This window comes from Cephus cinctus, unplaced genomic scaffold (genome assembly GCF_000341935.2).
Source record: "Cephus cinctus unplaced genomic scaffold, Ccin1 Ccin1_scaffold3262, whole genome shotgun sequence".
In the NCBI taxonomy this organism is placed as follows: domain Eukaryota; kingdom Metazoa; phylum Arthropoda; class Insecta; order Hymenoptera; family Cephidae; genus Cephus; species Cephus cinctus.
The window spans coordinates 88753-115574 of NW_014334519.1; the positions used below are offsets into that span (position 1 = coordinate 88753).

The 26822-nt window shown below is 39.4% G+C and overlaps 2 protein-coding genes and 3 long non-coding RNA genes across 9 annotated transcripts; 4 read left to right on the top strand and 1 right to left on the bottom strand.

The window, feature by feature from the left end:
- Positions 1 to 70: 70 nt before the first annotated feature.
- LOC107274523 (39S ribosomal protein L38, mitochondrial) lies at positions 71 to 1871 on the top strand. Its single transcript, XM_015753753.2, has 6 exons — positions 71 to 264; positions 345 to 500; positions 581 to 908; positions 979 to 1137; positions 1213 to 1349; positions 1428 to 1871. The coding sequence occupies exons 1-6, from the start codon at positions 135 to 137 to the stop codon at positions 1718 to 1720; spliced, it is 1203 nt and encodes a 400-aa protein (XP_015609239.1). The 5' UTR covers positions 71 to 134; the 3' UTR covers positions 1721 to 1871.
- Positions 1872 to 1954: 83 nt separating this feature from the next.
- Positions 1955 to 4898, bottom strand: LOC107274516. Its single transcript, XM_025091781.1, has 10 exons — positions 4731 to 4898; positions 4449 to 4648; positions 4272 to 4376; positions 4033 to 4197; positions 3626 to 3874; positions 3286 to 3428; positions 3070 to 3216; positions 2418 to 2716; positions 2160 to 2327; positions 1955 to 2091 (listed from the first exon to the last, which is right to left on the bottom strand). Exons 1-10 carry the CDS (start codon positions 4828 to 4830, stop codon positions 1988 to 1990), a joined length of 1680 nt encoding a protein of 559 aa, XP_024947549.1. The 5' UTR covers positions 4831 to 4898; the 3' UTR covers positions 1955 to 1987.
- Positions 4899 to 12387: 7489 nt separating this feature from the next.
- LOC112495384 lies at positions 12388 to 13297 on the top strand. Its single transcript, XR_003061836.1, has 3 exons — positions 12388 to 12545; positions 12705 to 12926; positions 13054 to 13297. It is a non-coding gene; the product is annotated as an uncharacterized LOC112495384 (long non-coding RNA).
- A 3745-nt stretch (positions 13298 to 17042) lies between these two features.
- LOC107274518 lies at positions 17043 to 18230 on the top strand. The gene is made up of 3 exons (XR_001539464.2): positions 17043 to 17216; positions 17372 to 17748; positions 17989 to 18230. It is a non-coding gene; the product is annotated as an uncharacterized LOC107274518 (long non-coding RNA).
- Positions 18231 to 18318: 88 nt separating this feature from the next.
- LOC107274536 lies at positions 18319 to 26309 on the top strand. 5 transcript variants are annotated; one of them, XR_003061832.1, is made up of 8 exons: positions 18319 to 18596; positions 18724 to 19049; positions 19154 to 19730; positions 20293 to 20396; positions 22080 to 22847; positions 22920 to 23622; positions 23712 to 23899; positions 26208 to 26309. It is a non-coding gene; the product is annotated as an uncharacterized LOC107274536 (long non-coding RNA). The 5 variants fall into 5 exon arrangements; XR_003061833.1 differs by having other exon boundaries at positions 22080 to 22516; positions 22575 to 23622; XR_003061835.1 differs by having other exon boundaries at positions 22080 to 22204; positions 22715 to 23622.
- The last annotated feature ends 513 nt before the right edge of the window (positions 26310 to 26822 follow it).

Consider the following 26822-nt stretch of genomic DNA (forward strand, 5'->3'; position numbering starts at 1 on the left):
CCTGTAGAAACTAATGTAACCAGCTGATGGTAAAGAAGAGTGACATCCATATCTACTTTTGAGGTTACATATCTACGTATTTTTAACGAAGAGTAGCAGAAGGAATTTTTGATGATTTTATACTCAGTTTGAAAATGGCAACTCGATTATTACGAATATTTTCGAGTGATTTAATTGTCTTAAAAGGGCAGCAAGTTCGATATGGACACAGAATGCGTGGTGTTCCACCTACAAAGGCTAGGACTCTGCAACAACGTCTTGATGGTGCGATTATCGCGGTTTATTCACTATTTTACAGGTTAGGTTGTCCGATTTATACTTATAACAATACTGTTTTCCTTTAGAATTAAATTACAAGGACCCAGAATTGGCATTACAAGTAAATATTGGCTTGCCTCTACCGAAACGCTCACGAGCTGAAATAACATCGAAATGGTTATCCGAGTTGAAACAACACAGATCAGATTCTGAGTATGAGAGGAAAGCAAGGCATAGAGAATGTATGTAATTATTGAGATTTTTTGAAGATATATATATATTTTTTGAAGATATATATAGTCATGCTATATATTTTTTACAGTAATTATAGACATGGAGGCAGAGAAGAAAGATTGGCTGCAAACCTCTGCGCCTTTGCAATGTAAAACAATTGCGAAGCATTATGAAATTTTTGAACATTTATATGGCGATGCCTACTTTTATCCTATAGTACCACTTGACATTGATTATGATTTTGGAAGTGAAGATAGTCTTGCTAGGGTATATAGAGGAAATATAATTAAGTCTGATGAAGCAAAACAAGCACCAAGTATAACATACAAAGCAGAATCAGACACTCTCTGGACTCTTCTTTTTACTACCCCAGATGGTGTTTTGACCGATGCCAATGAATACTGTCACTGGTTCATGTAAGTCTTTCAATAATGTGATAAACGTAGTGTCATTATATAAGAATTATATCAAATAATAATTTATCAGTGGAAATATACCGGGCAATGAGGTGAGCAAAGGAGAACAGTTAATGGACTATCTCAGGCCTATTCCACCACGTGGTGTTGGTTATTGCAGATACATATTTGTATTGTATAAGCAAGACAAGAAGATTGATTACTCAGAGTACAAAACGGAACAACCATGGTAACTATAACTTCCATAAAAGAAAAAACAAAACTTGTATGTACACTTTCATCTTTCTGGTTGATTTTCTTTCAGTTTGGCCTTAGAGAAGCGCAGCTTTAACACAAGAAATTTTTATCAAAAACATCAGGACTATATAACTCCTGCTGGATTAGCATTTTACCAAGCTACCTGGGATTCTAGTCTGACAGACGTCTATCACAATACATTGAGTAAGTTACATCTTGAAACTATTACACTAACGTAGACCTATTGATTCTATTAATTTTTTTGTTGTTTTTTGTTTATAGAAATGGAAGAACCAGCATTTGAGTATGACTTTCCACAGCCATACATTAAACCTCAGACATGGTTCCCATTAAAACAGCCCTTCAATCTTTACTTGGACAAGTATCGTGACCCGAAGGATGTGAACAAGGATTATCTACTAAAGAAATTGAAGAAGGTCCACCCATTCAAAGCACCTGAACCACCGTTAAAATTCCCCAATGCTCATAGATTACCAGATGACATGCCTTCATGGTTAAAGCTGGAAGTAAAAAAGAATCGAATGGGTTTAGGTCGCATTAATGAGATAGAATAATTGAATTTACACAATAAATAAACTGTTAATATAAACAAAACTATTTGCTAAAATGGATAATAATACTTTTCACATAAATGAAAAACGAATATTTTCCATGTGGTGTAAATATTCGTTTTAACATCAAAATAAAATTTTCTTTGAAAACAAATAGTTTCAGCTAAATAAAAATATTTATTAAAACTCATAAAAAAGTCATCCTCACACGTTTCGCTGCATTTGTTATGAGGTGTTTAAAATGATGTCAATCATTTATTTATTACTTACTCACTCAGGTTTCAAATGAGCTTCAACGAGTTGTCTACTGCGCAACTTTATATCGGCACGCGTCAAGACATTTGAGTCAATAACTTCATGCTCGACGTATAAACCTAAATTTATATAAACATTACGTATAATATAACAAATATAAAATGGCCATAATTTTCCTTGTGATTACCTGTCGGTTCCGGTTCTCCTACGCCGTATTTCAATTTCGATCTGTAATCTGAGATGTAAGTCTGATACAAATCCTTAGCCCTCACTTCTCTTTCCTCATCAAGTTGAAAGCCACTCATACTGAAAAGCATTCCAACTTTTCGAGTAACTTGCGTCAATAAAGTCAAGCCTGCAACAAACGAAAGAAAAAGGGAAAACTCATTAGTCGTCAAATATATTCTTGGATTTCTCAATTTTTTCTTTAATTAGTCTCCAGTACCATCCTCGTCTATTTTTTCAAATTGTGGCTCTTCCTCTCCAGATATTTTATCTTCGAATTCCTCATCTTCTTTTTCCTCTATTACGGGACTTTTTTTTGATTTCTTTTCATTTTCCTTAGGAATCTTCTTCACAGATTTACCACGCTTAATGTAAACTAGCATGGATACCATATTCTGCATGGCGGCCCTTATGTTCATAAGTAACTCGCCCCGAATTTTTCTCATATTCTTGAAATCAGCTTCACGCTTCTTTTGAGTCTCAATTTGGTCTAACATTATCTTCTTATCAGCTTTATATCTGTAATGTCGTGGATTAAGCAGTTGTACGACTCGATTATAAATTCGGAAACTACTGATGGGAAAACTAACGACATCAAACCTCATAAAACTTGGCACTAAAGAAGAAAACGAGATGTATTGAAATTTATTAATGGCTCATGGAATATCTCCTGAGAGAAATTAAGTTATAATAAGTACTTGGGAATCGAACTATAAACAGAAATAGACTGAACGACAAATACTATAATTTATCGATTATCCAAGCATATGAAACTCGAAATGTAGACGAAAAAAATAAAATTAAAATATTGAAAGATATTCTGTACTTCGTGTAAACGGCAGAAGGTCGGTATAGTAAATTTTCAAACGTACTGTCCAGTTGTCCCAATCATACTGTGTTCCAAACTAGCCAATATCAGTAGAGCATGATGTTTCTTGTTAAGGATGGAATCGCGTTCAATTAAATTATGATTAAATTGGACCAAAAGCCGTGCCTTTTGTCTCATCTGTTCTTCAAGTCTAAAGTAAATAAATGAAAAACATAATAAATAAACAATATTAACTAAAGTAAACCAAATCGAAAGTTACCTCGGAAAAACTTCATCGTAAGAACGCACCAGCATGGATTCCTTTGTTTTGTCAAAAATATCTTCCAAATGTCGAATTTGTGACTGCAGCCATTCCTCGCTTTTTGTAACAATTATCTTTTTCTCAGTAAAATCAGTATCGCTCTGGAATTAACAACATACTAAATTAGAATAACAATTCCCCCAGACAGTAATATTATCCATTATCGATGCGCACCGAGTCCACGTAATTCCATTTGTTTCTACTAGATGGCGGTAAGAGTAGCAGCCATTCGTGAATTCATGATTAGTTACGTATCTCTAATGCTATCGGTAATTAATAAATAATTTAATTAACAAACCTCAACACGAACAAGTGATTGCGCATACGCCCAAAGGTCATCCACCTGACTGCGTACATTCTTCAAAGTGCGTTCACGCTCTCTCATATTAACCCATACGTCTTGTGCCATCTGCTTATACTTCTGTCTGGTATCATCTAAATTTTCAGCAGCCAATTGTCCCATGACGGTTGCTTTAATGAGAATTTGACATTGGACCTTTTGATCGACTTTTAGAGCGTCAAGTACAGCGTCAAAGTATACAGCATCCTATATAGAAATTGAACATAGGAACTTGGAAGAACGTTTCTCAACAAGTGAGTCTTCAGAGCATTCAGTTGTCGCCCTTTCACATTTAAGGTAAACAAAGGGAGCCACCTTCGATTTTACGCCAGACTGCACCAGAATAAGGCTCCCCCTTCGCTCACCTTCTTCAGAATATTCGACATGCAGATGTACGTCTCGCGGATGGCTGCTGCGGCATTCATCTTGGCGATAAATCGCTGGTAATTAGTAATGAGGGTTTGCTGAAGATAATTTGGCTTGTACTCCTGTTCCTGTTCATATTTATCCGCCAACAATGCACACTCAAGCTACATCGAGTAGAGAAGGAAAACGGTGAAAAAAATTAACGCATGACTGACACCAAAAAAAGAAATGGCAATACCTGCAAATCAAAAAATTCCTTCATCTTCTTCTTCTTCGTGTAGTAAAGCTTGTTCAGAAGTTTTCGCTTGAGGGCGCTGTCCTGGAAGATGGCAGCGTAGGTCTCCTAAATAAATTTATTTGCGGGGTTGATGAGAATCGAAATTCAATATAAAAAGCAATAAGGATTTGAAGATACGCTAGGTTTGAGATGATCGTAAGCCAATTGGAAATCACGATGATGCTGAAGCAACATATGCATTCGCCGCTGATCCCCATTCATGATGTCAGTCATTATCCCACGATATTCCTTGACGTCAGAGGTTAGGTCTTTCAAATCTCTCGATACTTTTTTCTTCAGCTTATTAACGCTAATCACTTGCAGTTTCCTATCCCGTGCTACAATAAAACGCATTTTATACAGATCAATAACTCCCTCTCGGATCATAATGAATCACTTATTAAATAATCAAGCATTAACCATGCAGCTTGAGAATTCCACGATACTGAATCAATTTATCTTTTGTCGTCCATCTCTCATCCTTCATCCCATGAAGCTTAACGTTCTTGGCCGACAGCATCTTTCTCTTGATATACAATTAAACTAGAAAAAAGATTATACAACTTAGAAATATTACAGATGCATAGGAAGAACCTCAACAGCTGTAACGAGATACTCTGAATACAGGTCAATTCACCAGTTGCAATTGTTTCTGGTATCGATGAAAATGAAATTTCTCTTACTGTTGCATTATGCAAGTACACTATACATTATAACTAGAATACAAAACTATGTATACCGGTGCACCAGTTCATCTTCAGTTTACTTACTTACCGAGAAGAAAAGTCTCTTTTATTGCCAATAGAAAAGTATAATTTCCTCTAGTCATTTAACATGTCCGGTACAGTAATTTTCTTTCTAGAGATTTTACCGAGCTTTAAGTCCCGTTCATAGGACACGTATGTAGCTATGGTTATACATACACATATATTATATATGCACAAACGTACATAGAACGATGGCGTCGTCGGCTAGGACCTCGTTACCATAAATCAGCATAAAAGCAGCGTCAATGTCGACTACTTAGAAAGCTTAATGAGTTGAGACAATAACCAGCATAAATCTTCCTGGGGTTGACGTCCCTCTGGCTTTTAGGTTAGAACGTAGAACAGGGACAAAGTATGCATCGCCTTGGCACACGAGAATGTAACGTTAACAGTGCCAACTAGATATCTACCAATCTTGTTATTCAAACTTTGATTAAAGACTCGCTATCGTCCTGTGAGATTAATAATGAAGTTATTACACAGGAAGATTTTGTCAGGGTGTGAGGCTTTCTCTTGAGCAAGGGACTGATTGAGGTCTCCCTTTAAGTACGTACCTACCTTCGTTCTACATCTCGTCAGTTCCGTTTTCATCCTCGTACAGGAATAAGAGTGACTTAATTTTGTGCAGGAAAAGAATACTGGATGAGGAGGGACAGAGTGCAAGGCAGTGAAAGGATGGAGGAAGTTTGAGAGAGAAATAAAATAAGACTGAAAGCCTGTGCCAAAGGAATATCGCCGCGGGCGACGGTGCGTTTTCATCGAAGCGACGCCGTGCTGTGCTGCCCTCGGGTTTTCATGAAATTGATTGGCGCGGACTACGGGAATAAAAGCCCTGGGGGCGAAACGAATGAAATGTCCCGTTAGCTCAACAGAGATATAAATTAATAAAAGAGGACCGGAAGTATTGGGGGTCTCTTGATTTCTTTCGGTACCGCGTCATTTCCGGTCTTCTATAACCTAACGAGATCCTTTGATATTGGATATAGGGGACAGCTGATATGGTGTCAGTGAGCATACACAGTTGTCTATATGTGATCAGGTCACCTCTCAGGTATCTCGCAATTTAATGATTAACCTCCTCTTGAATCTCTGACACGAGAATGGATATCCTTGGAAGCAGTAAAGACACCGGAAGCGACCTGGACGTTTTGTTTTTTGCGTCTAGACTCATTTACTATGGGATTTACGTATTTTTCAAATTAATCCACGGATTTAATGAAATACGCAAGAGCCAGAGGTTCTTCTGAACGGCGCAAAGTCGTACCGAGGACCAAAAGAAAGTACTGGGGTTGGAGTGGTCCGGGTGAACGAGGACGGAAGTGGTGGTTGGGTACGTGGAGAGAGTAAGCGTAGGAAGCATTAGTTCTCTACTGAACTTAGCCTCGAGTTAATTGGACTTTTTGGGTTGGAGTTTGCCGAATGGTACAGCTGGGTACATTAAATGACTCTTATTGCTACGGTTAGAAAGGAATAGGATACGGTGCTGCCATCTGCCTCTGTTTCTAGACTCGACCAACACCTCGCCAACCCTCTGCGACATTCCTGACTCAGCAGCCACCATGATAACACCGTTCAACCAGAATTCATTACTAGGGAATGTGATATGAACGTTGACTGTTTCACACCAATACTCTGGACGGCCCTTTTGATACGTTACTGCTTCATGGACTTGTTTAGCTATATGATACACAGAGCTATTTAGCTTTGAAGTATACAAATCAGCCATGACAGTTTGTCATATTTTAATATTATATGAAATGTCATTGAACAAAATTATACGAGGCAACTGAACAGTTTTTGATGTCAGTTAACGAGCTACTTGAATTTCTTAATTAATTCGCCCAAGTACTGCCTCGATAATAAACAGCCCTGTTTAATATATCAGTCCTTGTAACCTTTTAGCATAAACCCTTTACGCCGCAGTGATCCTGACCCAACGAAACTCAATGATCTTCCCCAGGATGTCTCTCAGGGACTCATCTCATCTCTGGAGGATGAACTAGGTATGTATTTTTTAGCGAGTGTTCCTGACGAACTGTATCTCGAGAAATACTCCTCCGCACTGGTACCGCCCTGGGTAAACGAGACAATTCGAGTGGCCAGTAGTAGCATGTAAAGACAACAGGGTAAAACTGCAGACGGTCGTTATGCCAGAGTGAACATCCAGTATTTATTTTGGAATCGGTCGAGGGTTTCTATCTGGAAACCTTTAGGTTTTCCTCGTCGCAAAAAAAAATCTAAAAAGATCAGCAACATTTGTTCAGAACATCGTTATGTATTACATGGTACTAAATATATGCATAAGGTACAGCGATGTTATCCGAAAATCATTTTTACGAGATCACGTACCCTCTCTTTTACGTATGCACGTTGCGTATGCGCCAGCGAGCCGGTTCCTGTTGCAATTGGGCAAAACCATAAAATCCGGTAATTATTAAAATCCTCTCGAGAGCCGAACGTGAGGTGCACGTGAAATTCTGAAATGAAAGAGAAATGGTATTAAAAAATAGTAAAAAAATCAATAATTATATATTAGAGGTAGAACCAGTTAAACGAACTGTAGAAAATTATACATATTTCGTTAATCGAGTGCACATAACCTACAATTATGAAGCGGAACATTTAGTTGCAAATTTAATTGGCACGTTTCGTCGTTAATTTTCATTTAATGGCGCAATCAGAGCCGTCAGTAAAGTTATTGAGTCTATATATATATATATATATTACGTATATTTAATATGTACGGTCTATGCAAGGTTAGGTAAATGGTACAAAAAAGAAAAAGACGTATTCTCATTGATCGTATAAGAAACTGGACTATATCGCACGCAAGAAACTCCCTAGAAAATAAATGTAAAATTGTAGCGACCCGACGACCTCGCGTCACTGCACTATGGAAATGCTGCCTTCGCTCGTCCCTTTATCGCGTTATCAACAATGAAAAGTGGCCTCTAACAAGCTATAACGTTCCATAAAAGCAGCCCTAATGGGCAACAGACTTGCGTATTCGCGTTCTGTTCAATTAAGGTCGAACGGCAAGTCGTTTGTTCTTTGTGCATTTACGTCGAGAACTGTGCGCACGCGAATAACGCGTTTTCCTCACAGCTATGAGATTACTGAACCCTGAAACTTTACAATTCGGTTTATTCACCGAGATCGTCATTATAGTGTAGAAAGATGGTAGGCCTACAGAGAAATTTGAAAAAATTATTTTCAAAGGAACTACACGTCTTTTAAGTACAGACTAGCGATCATCTTTGAAATAGAGGTTAGATACCTTTATTTCTTTCTTTTGTGCATTTTACAACAGTATTTAGAATAGCGCATCTTTATTGCCCGTAAATCGGTAGCTATCTATTTTCATGAGGCGATTCTCGTCCGTGCGATATTCGATGAAAGTTTTTTATGCGCCTTGGAAAATTATTCGAGGAGCCATGAAATGGAAGGAGAGTAAGAAGAGGAAGAATCCAAGAAATTTGCATGAGTCTCGTGAAACGTCGATGGTCGATCCGAAGCGCAACGCCCACTACATTTAGTCGTAATCAGTCTGAAAGCATTGGCTTGACAGGTCTTCTCCAATCGAATTTACGTGACATTCTTTTTATCCAAAGCTCGGGTACACTCACCCTGATCGTAAATGTTGCTTAAGGTTTGTAAGCTGGGAGTACCAGTAGGGATTGCGAAAAAGTAGATAAGAGAGATAAAGATAAGAAAATAGAAAGTATGAGAAATTCGGTTGGAAGAAGGGTGTCAGAGAAAGCGAAGAGAACAGCATCAGCACCCTTATTCCCAGCAATAGATTTATTGCCAGGCATTTCAGGCCGAATATCCAATGTGGCCCTAAAAAAAATACGCGGAAACCATTTTAGATGATTGAATAAATTGATAAGGAATTCAGGCCGATATCCTTTGAACCCAGTCAGGACCGTCGAGCACAATCGAATACTCACTTTCTCATCTTCTGCAGCTCTTTCACTATGGCGCATAGGATGTGCTGCCATCGTTAGACGTGCCACGATGCCAGAGAGAATTTTTCAAAGCACAATGTTTGTTCTCAGCCACGTTCTCTACACGTAACACGAACTCCGGCCAGATAAGCTTCGGTAGCTCCCATAACTTTTTATTTCTCTCATTTTTCTTTCTCTCTTTCTTTTTTTTTACCTTTCTCTCGCTTTGACCTTATCCATACGGCTCGTACCAATGTATCCATCTTGCTCTAGCTTCTCTTTAGGATGATATGCAAATTCCCACGATATCCGTGGATGTTGATAAATTATATTTCAATGCTTCATCGTTTCCATATATATAATATCCTTCCGACCGATCGCTGCCAGAACAAGCAGAAGCAAGGAAACAACTTGGATAATGAAAATAACTTCAAATTTTCCTATCCAAAGAATCCTCAACTGTTTCTTGTTAGTATTTATACTCTGGTACGTTTAACATCGTGGAATAACTTTTGTGAATTTATGATATTTACTTAAAAAAAAATTATACTCACCTTATATTCACTGTCGTTTATATATATTGTTACTTTATATAATACGTATAGTCAATTCTTTTAATATTATCTCTTTCACAGTCTCCAGCTTAATACAAATGTCAAGTTGCTCGACTCTTCAAGTTTATCGCGATCGTATTCCAAGCTGTATGTATTTGGCATACGTTTTTCCAGTAGCTGTTCTATATAGGTATAGGAAATACGTGTATTCTCGTTTCACATTGGAAGACAGTATGCATTTTTACAAGATTTGTACTGTAGCAGAGTGTAGAGAAAGAGGACACGCTCGTGTTGCTGTATTGTACTATATACCATATACTTATCCAAGGTAAAGTACATCGACTCAAGGTGGATGGACACTTGTAGAGTACGTAAGACCTAGAACTGACCCAGACGCCATTGAAAGAGGAATCTCTGTGGGTAAAGTGGATTTGCCCAGACTCTATTCGAATTCGAAACGAAAAGTGAAACTGGCTGTAGATATGAAGTAAAGAAAGTTTTCTCCTCATGTCCGATATTTTTCTTCCACCCATCCGTACGAAGAAGATAAAAGATTACTGGAAGTAAAAAAGAAGAAGAAATGAGGAGAATATCGAAAAAATTTGTCAAAGGTAAATAGAAATAATCGATGCCACCATCTGGAAACTGAGGAAACAACTCTGCCAATACTTATGGACAATGTATCGAGCCAGTTAATCCATCTTGTTTGATGGTTCGAGGCTTACCTGGAATATCGATGGTGCTGATATCACTTGTGTACACACTACTCTGAGGATTTGTATTCCGGACACCAAGAGAAACAGGGAATGCCGAATTTACGCGTAATGTCATAAAGATCATGGGGTGGCGCAGCGAATCAGTCGCCATCTAGTGGGAAGTGCGACAAACTGAAGGGATCTCAGCTGTCGCTTTGGGACGATCATACGCGAAAGTATATTATGCATATACGTATGTACAGATCGTATCAGAAATGACGTGAAATGGATCTACGAATAAACGTCAAGGAAATATGTTAGAGGAACGACAATGCTGTTGGTATGAGAACATTCTATGTATTCTCCTCTCTCCTCTTTTGCCTTTGGTTTCGCTTTTGCTTTACGTCATAGGGATGCTTTAGTACGCTCTCGATACGGCGTATATTTACATAAGGAATATCCGAGATGCGTATTAATAGAAGATCCTACTTTAAATTCAGCAAGCTACCCTGATGTAAGTTGTTTATCTCTTTCTCTTTGGAATTCGCAATGCTATTGACTGATACATAAAAATGGCGACCAACGCTAATCGTTGTACGAGTCGCGATTTTCGATACGATATTTAGAAGTTACGTGACGGAATGTAATTAAAGTGGTCGTATTGTTACGTTTTAAGAGTGCGAGTGATAAAAATAATAATGTGGCTTTGCAACAAGGTGGATGATTACATTATGCATCTGGTACGTGCATCTCCATGGAGACGGATGAAGCTTTACAAAAATGCAGACGTGTCTGATGATCCGTCTGTGTACTTACTGTACAGGTTAGTTGGAAATTAATTAAACATTTTTCAATGCTACCCCTTGCAGTCAATGGCATTGCGATGGAGCTGTATATGTCTGACTACTCGTCGTCTGGAAGAGTCGTCTCCCTCGTTACCGCAATGTTGGTAGGGCTGCTGGAGTAGGGACAACGAGATCGTACCCTCGTAAAACATCTCATCATTAAATGAAAATACATTTATGTAGAGTGCTGGGGTGTTACATCCCTTACGACGAGGGAGCCTTGCGCTGAGAGCAGCTGCTACTGCCTATTGTCAAGGGTTGACAGTCTCTTCTCTGTACTCATCCCCTTAGCATCACTGCGAAAGCGCGTCTATGCATATCTCCATGTTTCCTCTTGGATAAATAAAATCTCGTCACGATCGTATATAATGTCGTCTGCGCTGTTGCCGTCGCCGTTATCATCATCGTCATCCTCATATTTTCTCTCTCTTATTTCTGTGCACGCTCCTGAGCATTGAATTGGACGTTGTTGATTTCTTACGCTTCCGTACACTCTGGTGCTACCGTTGCCACCCTGTACAATCATTCTAAAAATTTTTCGAGAGTTTCTGCCTTTTTAGCTTTGTATGTTATGTGTATATACTTTTTGGATTTTTTAAAAATAGATTCAAAAATTCTCTATCTGGTACTATGGGGTTTGCTACTGTCTTAGATTGTCAAATTTTGAGGTTATATAGAAATTGATTATTGTTAATATTTAGGTATGATATTTAGCTGGGGATTGTCATTTTTTGTGACTGTATCACGGGTTTTCAAAAAAATAAAAAATGCAGATTCTCGAAGGCCGTGTATTCTTGTGCGTTTTTTCTCCCATTCTGTTTTTTCTTGTCTCAAGATCACTGAAAGTTTTGCATTTTCAGAAAACGTCGCGAAAACAATTTAATTTTTATATCTGATACTTCTTTTCGTCTTCATGTCAGTGATATGCTATTGATATTCCTCCTTTGCTTTTTTTCAGCCAGGGGCTGTTGCAATTTTGGTTATCGACCCAGCTGGCGGAAAATTGCGAAAGGTGCTGAAATGAAATTCCAATTGACGGAGATTGGTTACGAGAAATTTTCCAACGAGAAAATTCCTTTCTGTTCCTCGGGCAATACCGTTTCCGTACCCCGAGGGTCGAGGGTGTAAATGCAGAAATTTTCAGTCGCCCCAAAGAAATAAAAGCTTCGCTACGCCCGTTGGCCGTCTGTGACTGCGCATAAAACTCGAAAATCTCATGAGATTTGAAAACTTCAAGGATTAGCCAGTATTCTAATCTGCGTTAAAGTACCTCGAGGCTTCAGCACCCTCTATTTTTCCATGGTAAAAACTTCGTGGCATTCAACCCCCTTCTTCCCATCAGCACTTCTCCATACCGAATTGTAATTAACGACATGAGAAAGCAGCACTCAAGAAATAATGGATCGCGTCGATGGAGAAATTTAATGGTAGGAAAAATTGCTTACCCAAGTAAACTCACAATCGCTCCTGATAATTGCACCTATATCACAGGCGTCCTAAAGGGAGTCCTATTAGACAAGCTGCCATTACCACTCTGATAAATTTTTTATTTTAAATTTCTCAAACCACGTCAACTCTGCTTTCAGAATATTATCAACTTTTGAATGAACCTGTACACCTATAGGAGACAACCTTACTGCTAATATTCTCAAGTGAATATCCACCCTGATGTACAAGTAATTATGCGGTTCCTTGTCGATGCAATAGCCAACCACCTGATACGCATCCATGTAGCAGCATCCATGGAGCTATGAAATTTCTGTACAGTCAAGCACATGCACATTATACATCCTCATGTATAAAATACAGTAAGCTGTCTTATCAAGAGAAAAAAAATACTTATGAACGATATTTAAGAGAATTTCAACATTTCTCAATCGAGGTAAAATCTGCATGTTATCGTATGTTAAAAATCGTATTTGGTTTCCGTTTCAGGTTAGAGCCGTAGGCGACAATCTACCCTTACGTATCGTGATGCTTACCTATTAGGATACATTACATTCTGCGTGGTAAGGGCGAAAAAAGAGAGGGAAGAATAGAACAGAAAAAAAGAAGAACAGCGATAAGGTCATCTATCGCAAATCGAATCTCAGTGACTCCTATCGCACCACTCTCCCTCAAGAAGAGAAAAAACGATTGTTGATATCGACTACGTCTGTTTATTGGAAGATTTTATGTTTCTCATGGGGCTCGAAAGGGAAAATACAAGATGTCTTTTGACTTTTATTTACCTGTGTGGTATTAAATAACGTTTATCATCTCCCATGAGCATGACGTTCGTCAAGGGGTGAAAAGATTGCGTGCCTGACGCCATATATCAATTTGTCAGTTTAATAGGGGCGTATCCTGGTCACCCTAATGTAACCTGACGTGTAACCATGGCTTTACGAAATTGTCCGTCAACCCTACAACACCCTATGCATTCTCCTTAGTTTCTAATCACGCGACTATCCGCCACCCTAGACTATCTATCTCTGGTTTCTACAATTACCTAACGTTGATTCTAGTAATTCCCAAGGGCTGAGTAACGGACTAGGGTGGAGAACCGTGAAGTGGATAATTGCCGAAACAGTTTTGCTTGCAAGAACTCAGCCACTTTGCTTGGACAGTTTTTTTGTTTGTTTGCGAATTAGTGGCTTTTTAGCAGCTTGTGACAAATGTTGACATTATTTGGGTACAAGCATGCCTATAGATATATTTAAAATCCCCTGCCTATTCACGTGATGTTTTTGTCATTATCAAATGGCTCACCCTTACTGCCAACCCTACTAACGTCATTCCCTCTGTTATGTAATGCTTGATAAATTCATTGGATCCCTTTTTTTTTACAGGACAGTTGGAATAATATACGACTGCTACAGCGAAGATATTTGAATATCCTGGATGGAATTATATTTAAGGGATGCTTGCACCAGGTTCATTTGCGAATATGATTTATTGGTACAAAAGCTAACCATACCTAACCTAACCTCGCTACCAGTGGTGGCTGCTTCTATGGCTTGGCTGGTTATCCTCTTGGGGTGAGTATGTATTGTACGGCCTGTATATAGCCATAGAAGGGTCGGTTATACATATGTATATATATGTATGCATATGGCAGGTTCATACCTCATACCTATGGATCTACCCTTTGCAAGAGATTCTATATTAGAATCATTTTTTCACGTGGAAACAGAATAACACGTTTTATGGGGTTGGCACGCATCGAGTTTAATGGGTACGCGTAATGCCCGGCAGGTTTTGGTTGGTGAAGGGATGATTTACGTGGATAAAAGAAATGCGTGAGAGGGCGTGTTCGCGAACACGTGCCAGACAAGTTCAGCTCTCTTTAAGATTGGGAGATGACGTGGCTCATGGCTATTTCCCATAATCCGTTTGTAGCTCTGGAGTCTCTAAGGGAAGGAGAGGGATGGAAAGGAGGTGATTTTCGACGGCCTTGGACACCTTAATTATACAGGGTGGCACGGTAAGTGTCTCCAAATGAAGATTGGTCTTACCGAGGCTCTTATAAACGTTACTTTCAAAATTATACAAATTTGTAACAGCATCTTGGGTTTTTAGGTGTCAGTGATATTACTTGAGATCGCACCAGCCCTTCCGAGTCCCTGCTCAAGTCAAAGGGTCAGTATTTCATAGAGATGAGACATGTCAGGATCTCTCCTCTCGTTTCTTTAAAACATTCACCTTCGCTCATGGGAACGTGATAATATTCTTATGGAGCCGTATAAATTTTACAGTTTGATTCCCTGTCACGCTCCTCTCATATACGCAGCAATAAAAAGGAGGCCGATAAAACTTTACGAGGTCGTTACCTTATTATAACTCAGCAAGCCCTGTAATTATTATCGCAGCCTAGGCAAGAGGTCGCCGCAGTCGCTGTTACGGATACGAGAAGAATAAAATTACCGAGTCTTCCTTGGAACGTGTGCTGCGAAATCATCCCCGTAGGCTCGGCTCTGAGGCGAGCTTAGAATGAATATTTGAATGGCCTCTCGTCGTGGGAATTACAACCTCAACACTTGACACCCGGGCCAATCAACGAGCTAAATGAGAGCTGCGAGACCTCTCTTAAGTATCGAGCTACTTAACCTACGCTCAAGTCTGTCTCGATCTAAAATTCATAAAGTTGGCAGCCCTCGTGCGAAAATGCACTTTTCTGCCTCGCCGAAAATTACTTTCGTCGCTCTGGGCGAAACGAGGGTTGGCGCCCTTATATTTAGTTCCGCGAAGTTCGCTCTCGAGCACTGTAAAAATCTTCAAAGTTCTCGTGTCGTGTCTCGTAGACGTTACCCATCCTCCACTTTGGGTCACCCTGTAGAGCAAAAGTTGAAGGGCACGAAAATTCTAACACTTCAAATTCTCCCGCTATGCCCACGACCCTCTGGCCTCTAGCGATCTCAATACTTACAACGGAGATATTCTTCTATCTTGCATTTTGGGGTTAATCTTAATCCCGTCTTGGGAATTCAAAATGAAATCGATGCCTCGAGCACGTACCAACCGTTTTACCGATAGCAGTTATCCAAACTGCATTTCCGAGATTCTCACAGTGGGTAGTCATACGGAATGCATTTGCCTGAGAACATTTTCTCAGCTATATATACATATATACGGCTGTAAAGTCCCATAGAAAAATTTCTTCCTCCGATAAACGCCGTAGTACTCCTAAGTAAAGTAAATAACTTACCTGTTATGAATTTATGAAAAATATTTTCAAATCGTTATCGCACCTTCAATCGAATGTTACCGATATTCTTGTGAATGATCAAAACGATTCATGAGTCGATCCACCCTCGTTACTGGACGAATTACCGAAAAGGTCTCTTTTGTTTTAGCTGAGGGTTCCTGGGGAAAATGTATACGGCCCTGGTCTGTATTCACGATACAATTATTACAAGGGCAAGAGACAACACAGTGTATACCGTCGCTACCGAAATAGACGAGGAAATAAAGTGCAGCCGTGTGACCCAATATTCCTTCTGATTCCCTTGGCAATTCCTCGCTTATGGGGATATGAGGTGGATATGGAAAAACTTGACCGCTGCTACAAACAAGGAGACTGAACGATCCCAGAGTCAGCATCTTTCTTGGAAGCACGATTGAATTCGTATACATAGACAGTATGCTGCTATGTACTAAGGTACGTTGATATACAGGAAATGATGCCATTTAACCAGGAGAGTAACCTGGCGGATGGTGGGGTTGAAAAAGTATAATTTTATCAGAAATTGATCTTGTAGATAGTTTTCTAAAAAAAATTATTGTTTTCAGCTCCTGTTACCGTGTACAGGTATAATCGATGTCAGCAGGAAACGTCTGGCGCTTCCCCTAAATTTGTACAAGGGTATGAAAGGTGGTTCCACGTGTGATGAAACGCTTAAGTTCAGTTATATAGCAAATAGGAAGATCAAAGAGGGTGTGTGTGAGGTCGTTCCTGGGATGATTGTCAGGGTCGACCTAAAGGAAGAAGAGGGTAACACGGTATGGGTATTGGTAGTGGCGGAAGGTGCTGCTCTGTGCAAGGGATAGAGAAGGTAATCAACCTCGTAGATCTCGTGCCGGGACTGCTGAACCTCCCACGGGAGCAATATGTTCCGTATTCGGGAAAGATATGTCGGGATTCAGGACTCTGCGTAGGCAGCGTCCATGAGTGCGAGTAGCCCCAAGGGTTCGACTGGCTTCCGCTTGAGGGCCTGATGGTATAGAAAGACAGAGATCTTCCTGCAACCTTAAAACCTTACGAATCAATGAGTGCTTGCCGATACTTACTCCTTGTCTTCCCTCAGGACTCACGAAGTTAAACCTCTAACAACTCAAGGACATTACGGATGCTCCAAAAGTGCCTGAAGGACTTTGCTAAAATATTGGAGTGCCTTTACTACTAGGAAGGAAGGAATGAAAGTTCACTCGTGGAAATGGCATGGATGAGCGATGAACTCTTTGATCTACAGGAATCCGATTTCCGTTTTGTCAAAGAGAAGGAAGAGGTGAAAGAGGATGAGGAGGATCCCCTTTACTATCTTCCCCACTGATCCAACCTTCTTTTGGACCGAGTCCTGGAGCTCAAGCTGTGGATCATTATTTTGTTAATTCCAGAGGTTTGCTAGCGGGTGGAATAGAAGAATTATTCAATAATTTGGTTTCAATTAACAAATACGACTCTTTATTATTTAATAAGGGAATTTGTTTGTCTAGAGAATAAGTTATGACAATTTTTTCACTAAAAATCACCGACTGCTGAATTTTATTTCAGAACATTCTTACGCACACATCCTGACTTCGTCGCGTGGTAAAAGCAAAGAGAAATTCTCTGTACGAGAAGCAATTAATTGAATCTCCATGCAAACGAAGAAGACGAAAGTGCACGGTGATGTAGAATATAGGATGAATTCTCCAGAGAGTGCATTTGATGCAAGCTAACTGGATGACCGGATGCTGGCAGTTTGCTTTCCTGAAATATTCGAAGAACTTGCCTTAATTTCCACAGAATTATTAAGTTGCTACCGTGCTCGGAAATTATTTATTGAAAAGCCGTAACTGGAAAACTTTCTTATAACCATCGGATTACTCGGTACGGCAGCTTCGAGTTTGTTACCAAACAAGGATTATCTAACGAGACACACGCCACAGGTTAGCTGGAACTTCCGTCTCGATCCTTTCGTCATTTCATACACCAAACTAATCATTCATCTTTCATTCCTCTGGTTACCTCCACATTATCTGCAGCTGTGTTATCAAGTTTTAATAAGATTAATGGAATTATTAACTTGATTCGCTAAAAGTTTATTGTCACTTGAAACCAGATGGCACACAAATCGTTTTTCTTTTTTCAAAGGAAGTCTTAAAACGATCAATATCTATAACCTACAGGTAGTGTAATTTATAGAGGCACATTCTGTTTCTAAGAATATATCCCTCTATGTATTCTTTATATGAAAATCGATTCTGGCAACCTTAAAGAAAATGTTTCTCAACGTCGTGTCTCTACGGCTTTGGAACTAAGGGCAATATAATCCAGGCTTTTCCGGAGGCGGCTTTATTTTTTCCACATGTTTACTGGAAAAAGCCGTATCTGATAGGTCCTGGTATTAAAAGGACATAGATAGATATGCACTAAGGTATACGGCTCAGCTTCATTCCCGATTTACAATGTTTACTTTTGTCTAGATAAAATTTATTTTACAGCTCGATGGAAATAACACGTAATCATCCCCGATAACTATGGATGAGTCAAGAAACGAGGCCACCTCGTTAAATCTACTGGATTAAAGAGTCTCGTTAAAACGGGTTTCCACAGCACGAGTGCGAAACCTTCCAAACCTTCTTCTGCAAGTTTTTATTTTTATGAAGACCCTCAAAGAAACTAATGCTCACCTAATATTCGAAGAGAATTTAAAAAAAAAGCTTTGCTGGCAAGTAAAGAACCAACCCAAGGATCAGAAAGGGTTACTTTAAAAGGATACATGAGAATGCCTGAGGTAAGGTTGGATTGGCGTAGCCATAAAAGACAACGCTTCAAAGTTTTCACCTAATCGTATCCAAAGTCTTCACAGGTTCTTTAAAAGATTAGCTATAATAATGTCCATTGTCTGTTGTGTTCTGCAGGAAACTTTACCCCCAAATAAATAGTTAAGTGGCAGCAGCTTACACCAACTGGCTAATACTGACCTACTTGAATCGTTAAACCTCCTTAGACTGGATTCGAATGGGAACCGGAAACTTAACTGCTTGGCAACTCTCGGCAACTTTCCTACAACTTCAGGTTCCAATAGGAAAAGCAAGTTCTTGTGTGCGTCGTTGACGACACGAGACGCCCGTTAGGCATTAGGCGACGCTTCACCCTCTCCTTGTGTAGAAAGACCTGGATGGAGCTTATCAAAGGGCTTTCATGGACGTCGCTACTGTAAACGACTACACAGCAAGCGACCTAGGTATTGTACGCAAATTTGTTTTTGTACTGGCTCGGCAACGTCCATACTCTGCATTCACGCAACGCTTCAACCGCTACGCCATTAATCTTCTGGCTGAATTCTAGCGCGTGTTGGTTAGCCGGGCTGGTTCGGCAGAGACAATTTTCAATGGGAATTAATTTGAACGTTCCTGCTCTATGGGAGTATTCAACTATACAGATGTTTTCTACTTCATTTTCTTTTGTTAAATGATACTTCTTTTTTCAGATCTCCACAAAAAGGGATGTAGCCATACAAATATAGAGGGAGCCTGTCTGTATTTTATCTGGAAAAAGCTACCGTTAGGATTCTTTTACTTTATACAATATATAGTCATCTAATGAATTGACGTTAAAACTTCCTAAAGACCCGTAATGGATATTCGAATCCGTCTCTTTATGGGGTTCTCTATGGTATTAGGGTGGATCTTCATGTAGTAAAGGAAAGTTAGTTCTTGGAGAGCTACTTCAATGTGATGCAATCCCAGAGTAAGTGGCCTGGCGCCCAAAAGCTTCGCTAATAATTATCTTATGTTTATAGGTATTGAGGTCTGGCTGGAATTTTTTTGTCGAAGACGGAAGTTGATATTCTAATAGAGTTTTCCTTCGTCTCCCTTATAACAGCTGACGAGAATTTCCGTCATATTTCTACGACCCACGAAAGGTATCGTTAACAATAATACTTTTCAAGCCGAAGAGTACAGGCCGGTCTAGACCACTGCCTTTAATATTCCATATTCCATATAACGTTGCTTCTTGCGTTCATGGGATCAAGGGATTTTTACCAGGAGCAAGATAAATTAGAAAAATATTCAAAACAACATCCCTTCGGCCAGACAGTCTCCTCCTCAATCTCTACCTTCGCGATTCACTAGATTTTTTATTCTTATAGGCCCTTACGACATTTATAAGCAAAATTTTAACAATGGAATCCAAACGGATATTCGGTTTCATACAGGATCTTCAATTTTAATCTTCATCCCCTAAAAGATTCAATGTCTATAAGATTTTCTGTCATAAGGGTCACCATCGTGAACCTTATTAACTTTTTTCTGTATACCTAACCTAAATTGAATCAAGGCTCGACCTGCCATATAACCAACATACAGAATATCCAAATTTCTTTCTGAGCGCTATATGTGATAAACCACAAAAAACAATAACGAAATTTTACCGTCGTCATTTCTTTCTTGTTACTTTGTTCCTGTACTTTTGTTCTGTTTCAGAAATACCTTTTACATCCTGAATCAACTCTATAGCATCAATCTGTACGGAGGTCGCGTTAACAAGATCGATAAACATAAAATTCAACATGGCCTTGAAAGACAAGGTATGTATGAAAAATTTACGAGGAGCCTTTCATCGTGAGCAGAAAAAACAATTATCTGGCAAGATTCATCGGTGGAAGTTTTACAGGAACTAATCAATCCCGACTCCCACCTCTATTTCCAATAGGAAAAGAGAGCAGAAACGACGATGAAAAAAAGTGCGGAAAAACAAAAGCCGATTGCACTAGGGTTCGAATCCTTAATGGGAGGAATCATTAAAATACTACAATTATATGGCTTTCATTATATCGACTAGTTTCCAATGGAACGATTACTACGTTAACGATGTCATCTACAGCCCATAGATACAGGATGTGACGTACTAAGCTAGTATAACGTGAATTCGAGCTCCTTTTGTCTTCCTTGACACAATGCTTACCTCCTTCCTTATCGACTCTACTACCCTTCATCAACCTCTTCAAACTTCGTTTCCTTTCATGTCGGCCGATGATGAAATCTCGCTCGAAACCTGACCACTCCCCTATTCTCTGAAAAATCATTCCCTGTATGTGACCTCGTAAATTCTACATACGAGTACAGCGCAATTTTGGAAAAAGCTTGAGAAACTGGTTTACCGTAACTTTCGAATATATACAGGAAAGTTAGGAAACTACATAAAAATGAAATAGACCCATGAATTCTTCCGAAAAAAACAATTTTAATTTACTATAATCCAACGTGGTTACATTTTATATATAAATTCTAGATATAATCTGCGATAGCCTTAAGTTATAATCAAATGTTTTTCCTTTGTAAAAGGACCTGAGACTTTTTACCAGAGAGACTATAATTACCAGCTTATTTAGCATATCAATTTACTACACTATTTTGGTCTGTTACTACAAGTATTTGAATGCCTAGAATTGTATTGGCTTATTAGCCACACACTGTTGGCACGGGTAGTTCAGTAAATCCAATTAAACCTGATTCTCATATTACATTGAAAGATGTTACTATTGGAACACGAGGGATGAATCTAGCTTTGATACAGGGTTTCTCTTTATCGTTCGTTAGGAGAATGCGGAATACACAGTGGGGTAGCAATTAAGAGGAGAAAGAAGTGGATCGTCATTAGGGACTAGGGAGCAATATAATCTCCAATAGAGTTTACGGACTGCACCCTATTATTATCAAATTATTATCGATCGCTCGTGTCTGATTTGTAATTGACATTCGAACCTTGTAATTAACAGGGTACGGTGTATCGTTCATACCATACACAGCACATACAATGCAAAACAGACATGATTGATAATCACGCATACACCAAATCACGCAAAGGATCCCAATCCCCCTAAAATCCATGATTAATGGTAGAATCAATTGCGTCATTATATTTAAAATAAAGGAAGTTTGCCAATACTAAAAATACACAATGTTTAACGCTCAATGTAAACTCACCAAACGCGCCTCCGGAAGTATTTCTCATTATCAAAAACCCACTCCTCGTTTCTGTTTTAATTAAACCTTCGGACTGGCTGCCTACGTTGGACAATTTCACGTGAATTAAAACTTCCCCTTCCAGCCCTCTTCCACACGTAACACATCCAACTCAGCCATGCCACGCGTATTCTCACGTTCCCACGAGGTCGCGATTTTCGTTTCCATCAACGGCGATCTCGAGCAACGCCAGCAGCCACAGGAATCAGGAACTTCCGTTTCTACGCTCTTTTTTAAAATTTCAGACGTACCAACAGTCGATCAAGAATAAGCAGTCCAGTTCCACGCATTCCCTGCGTCTTTGCTTTGAAAGTTTTCCACCGCGTTCCGTGCTTCCAAATGTCCTGCTACTGGAAGACCACAGTGACAGGTATGAGAATAAAAGCCAGAGAAACATACCGACATGCAAAAGGCTATTTCGCAAATTGGGTCAACGATATATTTCACGTTTGGCGGTAAATAAACCTGGGGAGAATGTACGAGCTACACACATTGTACCCTGGTAAATCGCTCGACGCCGGGTTTGGCTTTACCAAACGAATTGTGTTTTTGGTTATGTTATGGCGATTCACGCATGTTGCTTATTTATGTTATATATATAATGTGTATATGTATAGCACATATAGCGTTACAGATATGCATATACCATATATCCAACTACGTTCACGCCTACGAGCGAAAGGTATACAAATTGGTGACACTGACAAATGGGGATTGACAAAAAAATTTCGTCGGCGTAGGTACTAATGGACCATAAATACGGAACAGTGTGTAGTACAATAAAAGGACTGAAATTTAAAAAAAAAGTTCATAGCCTGTAGCAATCCATTGATTTGCGATGGCTTCTATGCATGGATAAAAGGAAATGCACTCGTTTCAGGATGCAAAATCTGATTAAACTGCTCGACAGTATGATGGAAGAATTAACGTTGACTTTGGCTAGCATGTATGCCGACCACTTTGGTCTCTCTGGCATTTAGTGGGGTACATTCAATTGGCGGGAATTTTAAACTGTAATACTTAAATAATTCATTTTCATCAGTGTGTATAATTGATCACCCTTGTAATCCTTTTTTTGTTATCAGGTATATATGATATTTACTGCGAGGATGGAAATTTTTTACTTATCTTACTGTACCATGGGGATGAAAAATTATAGCGATCTTTAGTTGATGGTATCTCCGGGGGAGCTCTTGATCCGGTCCAGAAAAAAAATACACAACCCCTCTAAGGCGAAGGACACAATCGCAGCAATGCATACAAAGCACTAGATTATCCTCCCTTAAGTCTTTCAAAGCTGTGGTATGGATACCATCCACCAAGTGCATACAGAGGGGTCGCCCTTGACTAAGGGTTGGATGAATTCTGGATTTCTTGGGACACCGTGGGATAGACCTGTAGAAGATAGGGCCGTTCAGATACACGTGAAATTTAATGGCTTCATTAAGATAGCCAAGGGTAGTATCCAGGCGATCTCTAGTTTCTCATTTAATCGATATTATATTTATACACATAAAATCTATGTTCGTATATTTACAGGGGTCCGAAATTTAGGTCTCATAAAATACTGAAGATACCTCAACCCTAACTTATCTGTTTTAGAGGTTAGAACGGTCTAGGTGAACGTGCATTAAACCTAACGACCCGATTCAGGTGGATGATCTGCTGAGGAGTTCCAAAGGCAATTCGCAATGTGTGACCGAGCACCCACCGTTTGCTGGACGCAGTATAATTTTTATGCCATTTCATTAGGCCCGTAGGCGAGACGTTTACGACATTGGCAAACAGGTACCGCCTTGTTAAGTTCATAATAAAAAAAAAACAGTGCCGGAGCTTTTACGAGAAAGCACAGTCGTAAATTAGCTTTTTCTTTCCAGTGTCAAGAAAAGCTTCATTGTACTTTTTGTTACTTGCGCCACGAAATACTAGGGGAAATGGATGGGCCGAAAAGGAAGTTAGAAGAGGTGTTAAAACGGAGCCTTGTCAATGCCAGCATATGGAAGTTCGTGATGGAAAAAATTCAAACTGGAAACTGAATACATATAGAAAGTGTATAAGCGATTAGGTATAATTATGGAACTTTTAATTAGAACAGCCATGGAGCATAATCCGGATATTATCAGAAGCACGAATAAGTAATCTCTCATTAGTGAAAAAAATGTGGGTCAAGCTGAAAATTAATGGTCACCCTCTTCTTTACAGTGAGATTTATATCTGGATATTTTGGATGTATGTGCACTTTGGTTAAAATCGCATGAATTTATATTCCGAAATTTACTGTCTACGTCAATTATTTCACTCGAGCAGTATCGAAACCCTCTGTATGGTTCTCGTGCGTCGTTTTTTCTTCTTCAAATTTTTCCATTAAATTGTCACGACGTATATATCTATATTCTTATAACTTTTTTACGACTGTCTGATCTCGTCTGTCTGAATCTTCTACGCGAAGTTAATTACCTGTCTTTATTAGTCACATCCACCGTGCGAAATGGTAAGAAATACTTATTATCAAACATTTATTTTAAGATACGTATACGTCGTGTTTTTCTTCTTAGTAATTAGTTAGCGCAAGGTGTTTCGTTTGGGCGAATATCCAGAGTAACAGCGTAGCTAATGTTTTTTTTTCTTTTGAAAACTCATTGGCCGCAACGGAGAAATAAAAATGTTTCTGCGGCTCAGGCAGCTCTCGACCCGAAAAACTTTGAATGCCTAGTAGGTAGAATTCTTTTATTCTTCATTTTTTGGTACCACTTCGCTCTAGGCTCGACTTCCGGTTCCACGTTTCGTCTATGCCCTCTGTTGATCTCTATATAGCACATACATGCTTCTAGTTTTCTTTCTTTTTGTCTTTACTTCTCCTTCTCTCTCTCTTCAGTCTTTCCGTCTATCTCATACCAACCATCAGACTTTTTCAAACGCATTCACAGTACAAGTGGCTCCTATCTTTAGGTCTCCATATTTCCCTGAGTGTACAGATGTTAATTTTACTTTTGAAAGTGCTCTCACTGCCTACGAAGAACAAGGATCGCTGTCTCTGAGTACAGCCGTTGCAGGTGCAGCTGCGAATGTATAAACGGTGCAACATGCCGCGTTGCATATGCATAAAAGGACCTTCGGAATCTATTTTCCCGACTCCTGTTATGTCTCTTTGAAAATTTTCAAGCTGTCGCTTTAATTTGCGAAATTCTTCCGCGCCCAGAGTTTCCGTTTCTGTCGATTGGACTATCACGATTCCCTGAAGGATCCAAAGAATAAATAAATAAGGACAGTACACGGTGTTGATTTATATTTATTTTACACATACTCAGTCCTTAGGGCCCGTCCTCACGAGCGGGAATCACACGTGGAGGATATTTACGGGAACTGAAAAGTGGTAGTCAAAGAGTATCTTTCCAAGTTTGCGATACGAACGGACTCGTTGGTTCGAATATAAAAAGTTTCCTTGCTTATAAACTTCGGATTACGGTTCGCCGCTGTAAAAGATGCGATTCCTACCGTCTGTACTGGAAGATTATCCCATCCAACTACGTATGCAAGCTGGACTGTCGTTTAGATACAAGTAGGTGCATCGTTCAATAGAAATCGACATTGCGTGAGTAATGTTTGCAGGCGAGTCGATTCAGCGTTAAAGCAGTACGTAGCAGGAGAGCTATTGAAAAAAATAACTGAAAAGGACAAAAAAAGGGTAGTTTCATTTTAGAAAAAGCTCTTGTATAATGGAGCAAAGCCAGGGAAAGAAAACTGGGCCGTTGGTCGACGGCCACAATTTCCAATTAGTTCGAGCAGCTCACGCCAGTCGCCGCTGCATACTGCACTTTGATATTTTGTGGTTACATTCTATCCCTTGCAGCGTTCGGTAAACAGTGTTTATCGCTTGTACATAGTGCACCGTGTCAAAGCACCTATAACTGGTAGTACTCGTGTTTTATCGTAAGCCACGAGTGGCTACTACTTTCAACGGTAGTAGTTTTCTCCGGTATTTTCAAATTCAACATGGCTACTCGTCAAAATCTTATCCTTACGTTGCAGACAATTAAATTAGGACCCTGGGGACCTTCCCGCATATTTATAAAGGTTAGTCCCGACTCGTGAGCCATATGAAAATCAAATAAAGGAACGAATAAGTTTGGGAATACGGGTCCCGGTCGTACCTAACCTAAAAAAAGCCTATGGTCTTTTCTCAGGAGCATGATCGCGTAATAACGTGTCCAAGAAAAAGTCTGAGTAAACATCCGTGACTGCAGATCAAATATTATGGCATTCTTATGTGGATTCTGATTAATAATACCTTTCGTGGCTTGTGCATTAATTATCTTTTTTTTTTCCTTCGGTCTAAGTATTCTAAACTCTCAACGGCACTTTGTTTGTTACAGAATACGTTGGAGCAATATTCAGCATCTTCCTGTTATACGGTCGGTGCCTAATATATCCTCAGCGACCAAGAGGAAAAAATGTGCGGTCTTTCCTCAGCACGCGTAGCCGCTGCTGTGAAATTGTAAGAATTTACGAGGTGCACGTGGACCGTGGAATGAATTTAGACTTTTACTATTTTTCCACGTAGCGTAAGACGCAGAGGGAGCGAGAAGGAGGATAAGATCCTTGGAGATACACATAAGGAATGTATAGTGCGAGCGAGATAAAATAAAGGGTGGATGAATTTCCTTTGTGCAGAGGATATATCCACTTTATAGAAGACAAGGTACTTTAAGCTAGACTAGATCCTACCGAGCACCCTGACACTTTTATGCTCTTTACGTTGATCCACGTGGAAATTGATTGGGTCAATGTACACATAAAACGTATATCAGCTAGAAATCTTAACCTATTTTGAGATAAGGATTTATTATGTAACGTACGACCTTGTGCTAGTACCTGATGTAGTCTGGACGGTTATTCAAGATTATTGGACTACCTGAAAATGGTTCTGTCCATTTTATTTCTATTAACTCCCAACATAGAACCAAATTCAGGTGGTTCGATACTCCTGA

What these genes read in the sequence shown, in the direction of transcription:
- LOC107274523 (XM_015753753.2), top strand. Translation starts at nt 135, where the DNA reads ATGGCAACTCGATTATTACGAATATTTTCGAGTGATTTAATTGTCTTA. An exon ending in GAATACTGTCACTGGTTCAT is followed by an intron (nt 909 to 978) that starts GTAAGTCTTTCA and finishes ATAATTTATCAG; the next exon opens with TGGAAATATACCGGGCAATG. An exon ending in CGTCTATCACAATACATTGA is followed by an intron (nt 1,350 to 1,427) that starts GTAAGTTACATC and finishes TTTTGTTTATAG; the next exon opens with AAATGGAAGAACCAGCATTT.
- LOC107274516 (XM_025091781.1), bottom strand. Translation starts at nt 4,830, where the DNA reads ATGCTGTCGGCCAAGAACGTTAAGCTTCATGGGATGAAGGATGAGAGA. An exon ending in TGGAATTCTCAAGCTGCATG is followed by an intron (nt 4,649 to 4,730) that starts GTTAATGCTTGA and finishes GTTTTATTGTAG; the next exon opens with CACGGGATAGGAAACTGCAA. An exon ending in AATCACTTGTTCGTGTTGAG is followed by an intron (nt 3,429 to 3,625) that starts GTTTGTTAATTA and finishes TGTTAATTCCAG; the next exon opens with AGCGATACTGATTTTACTGA.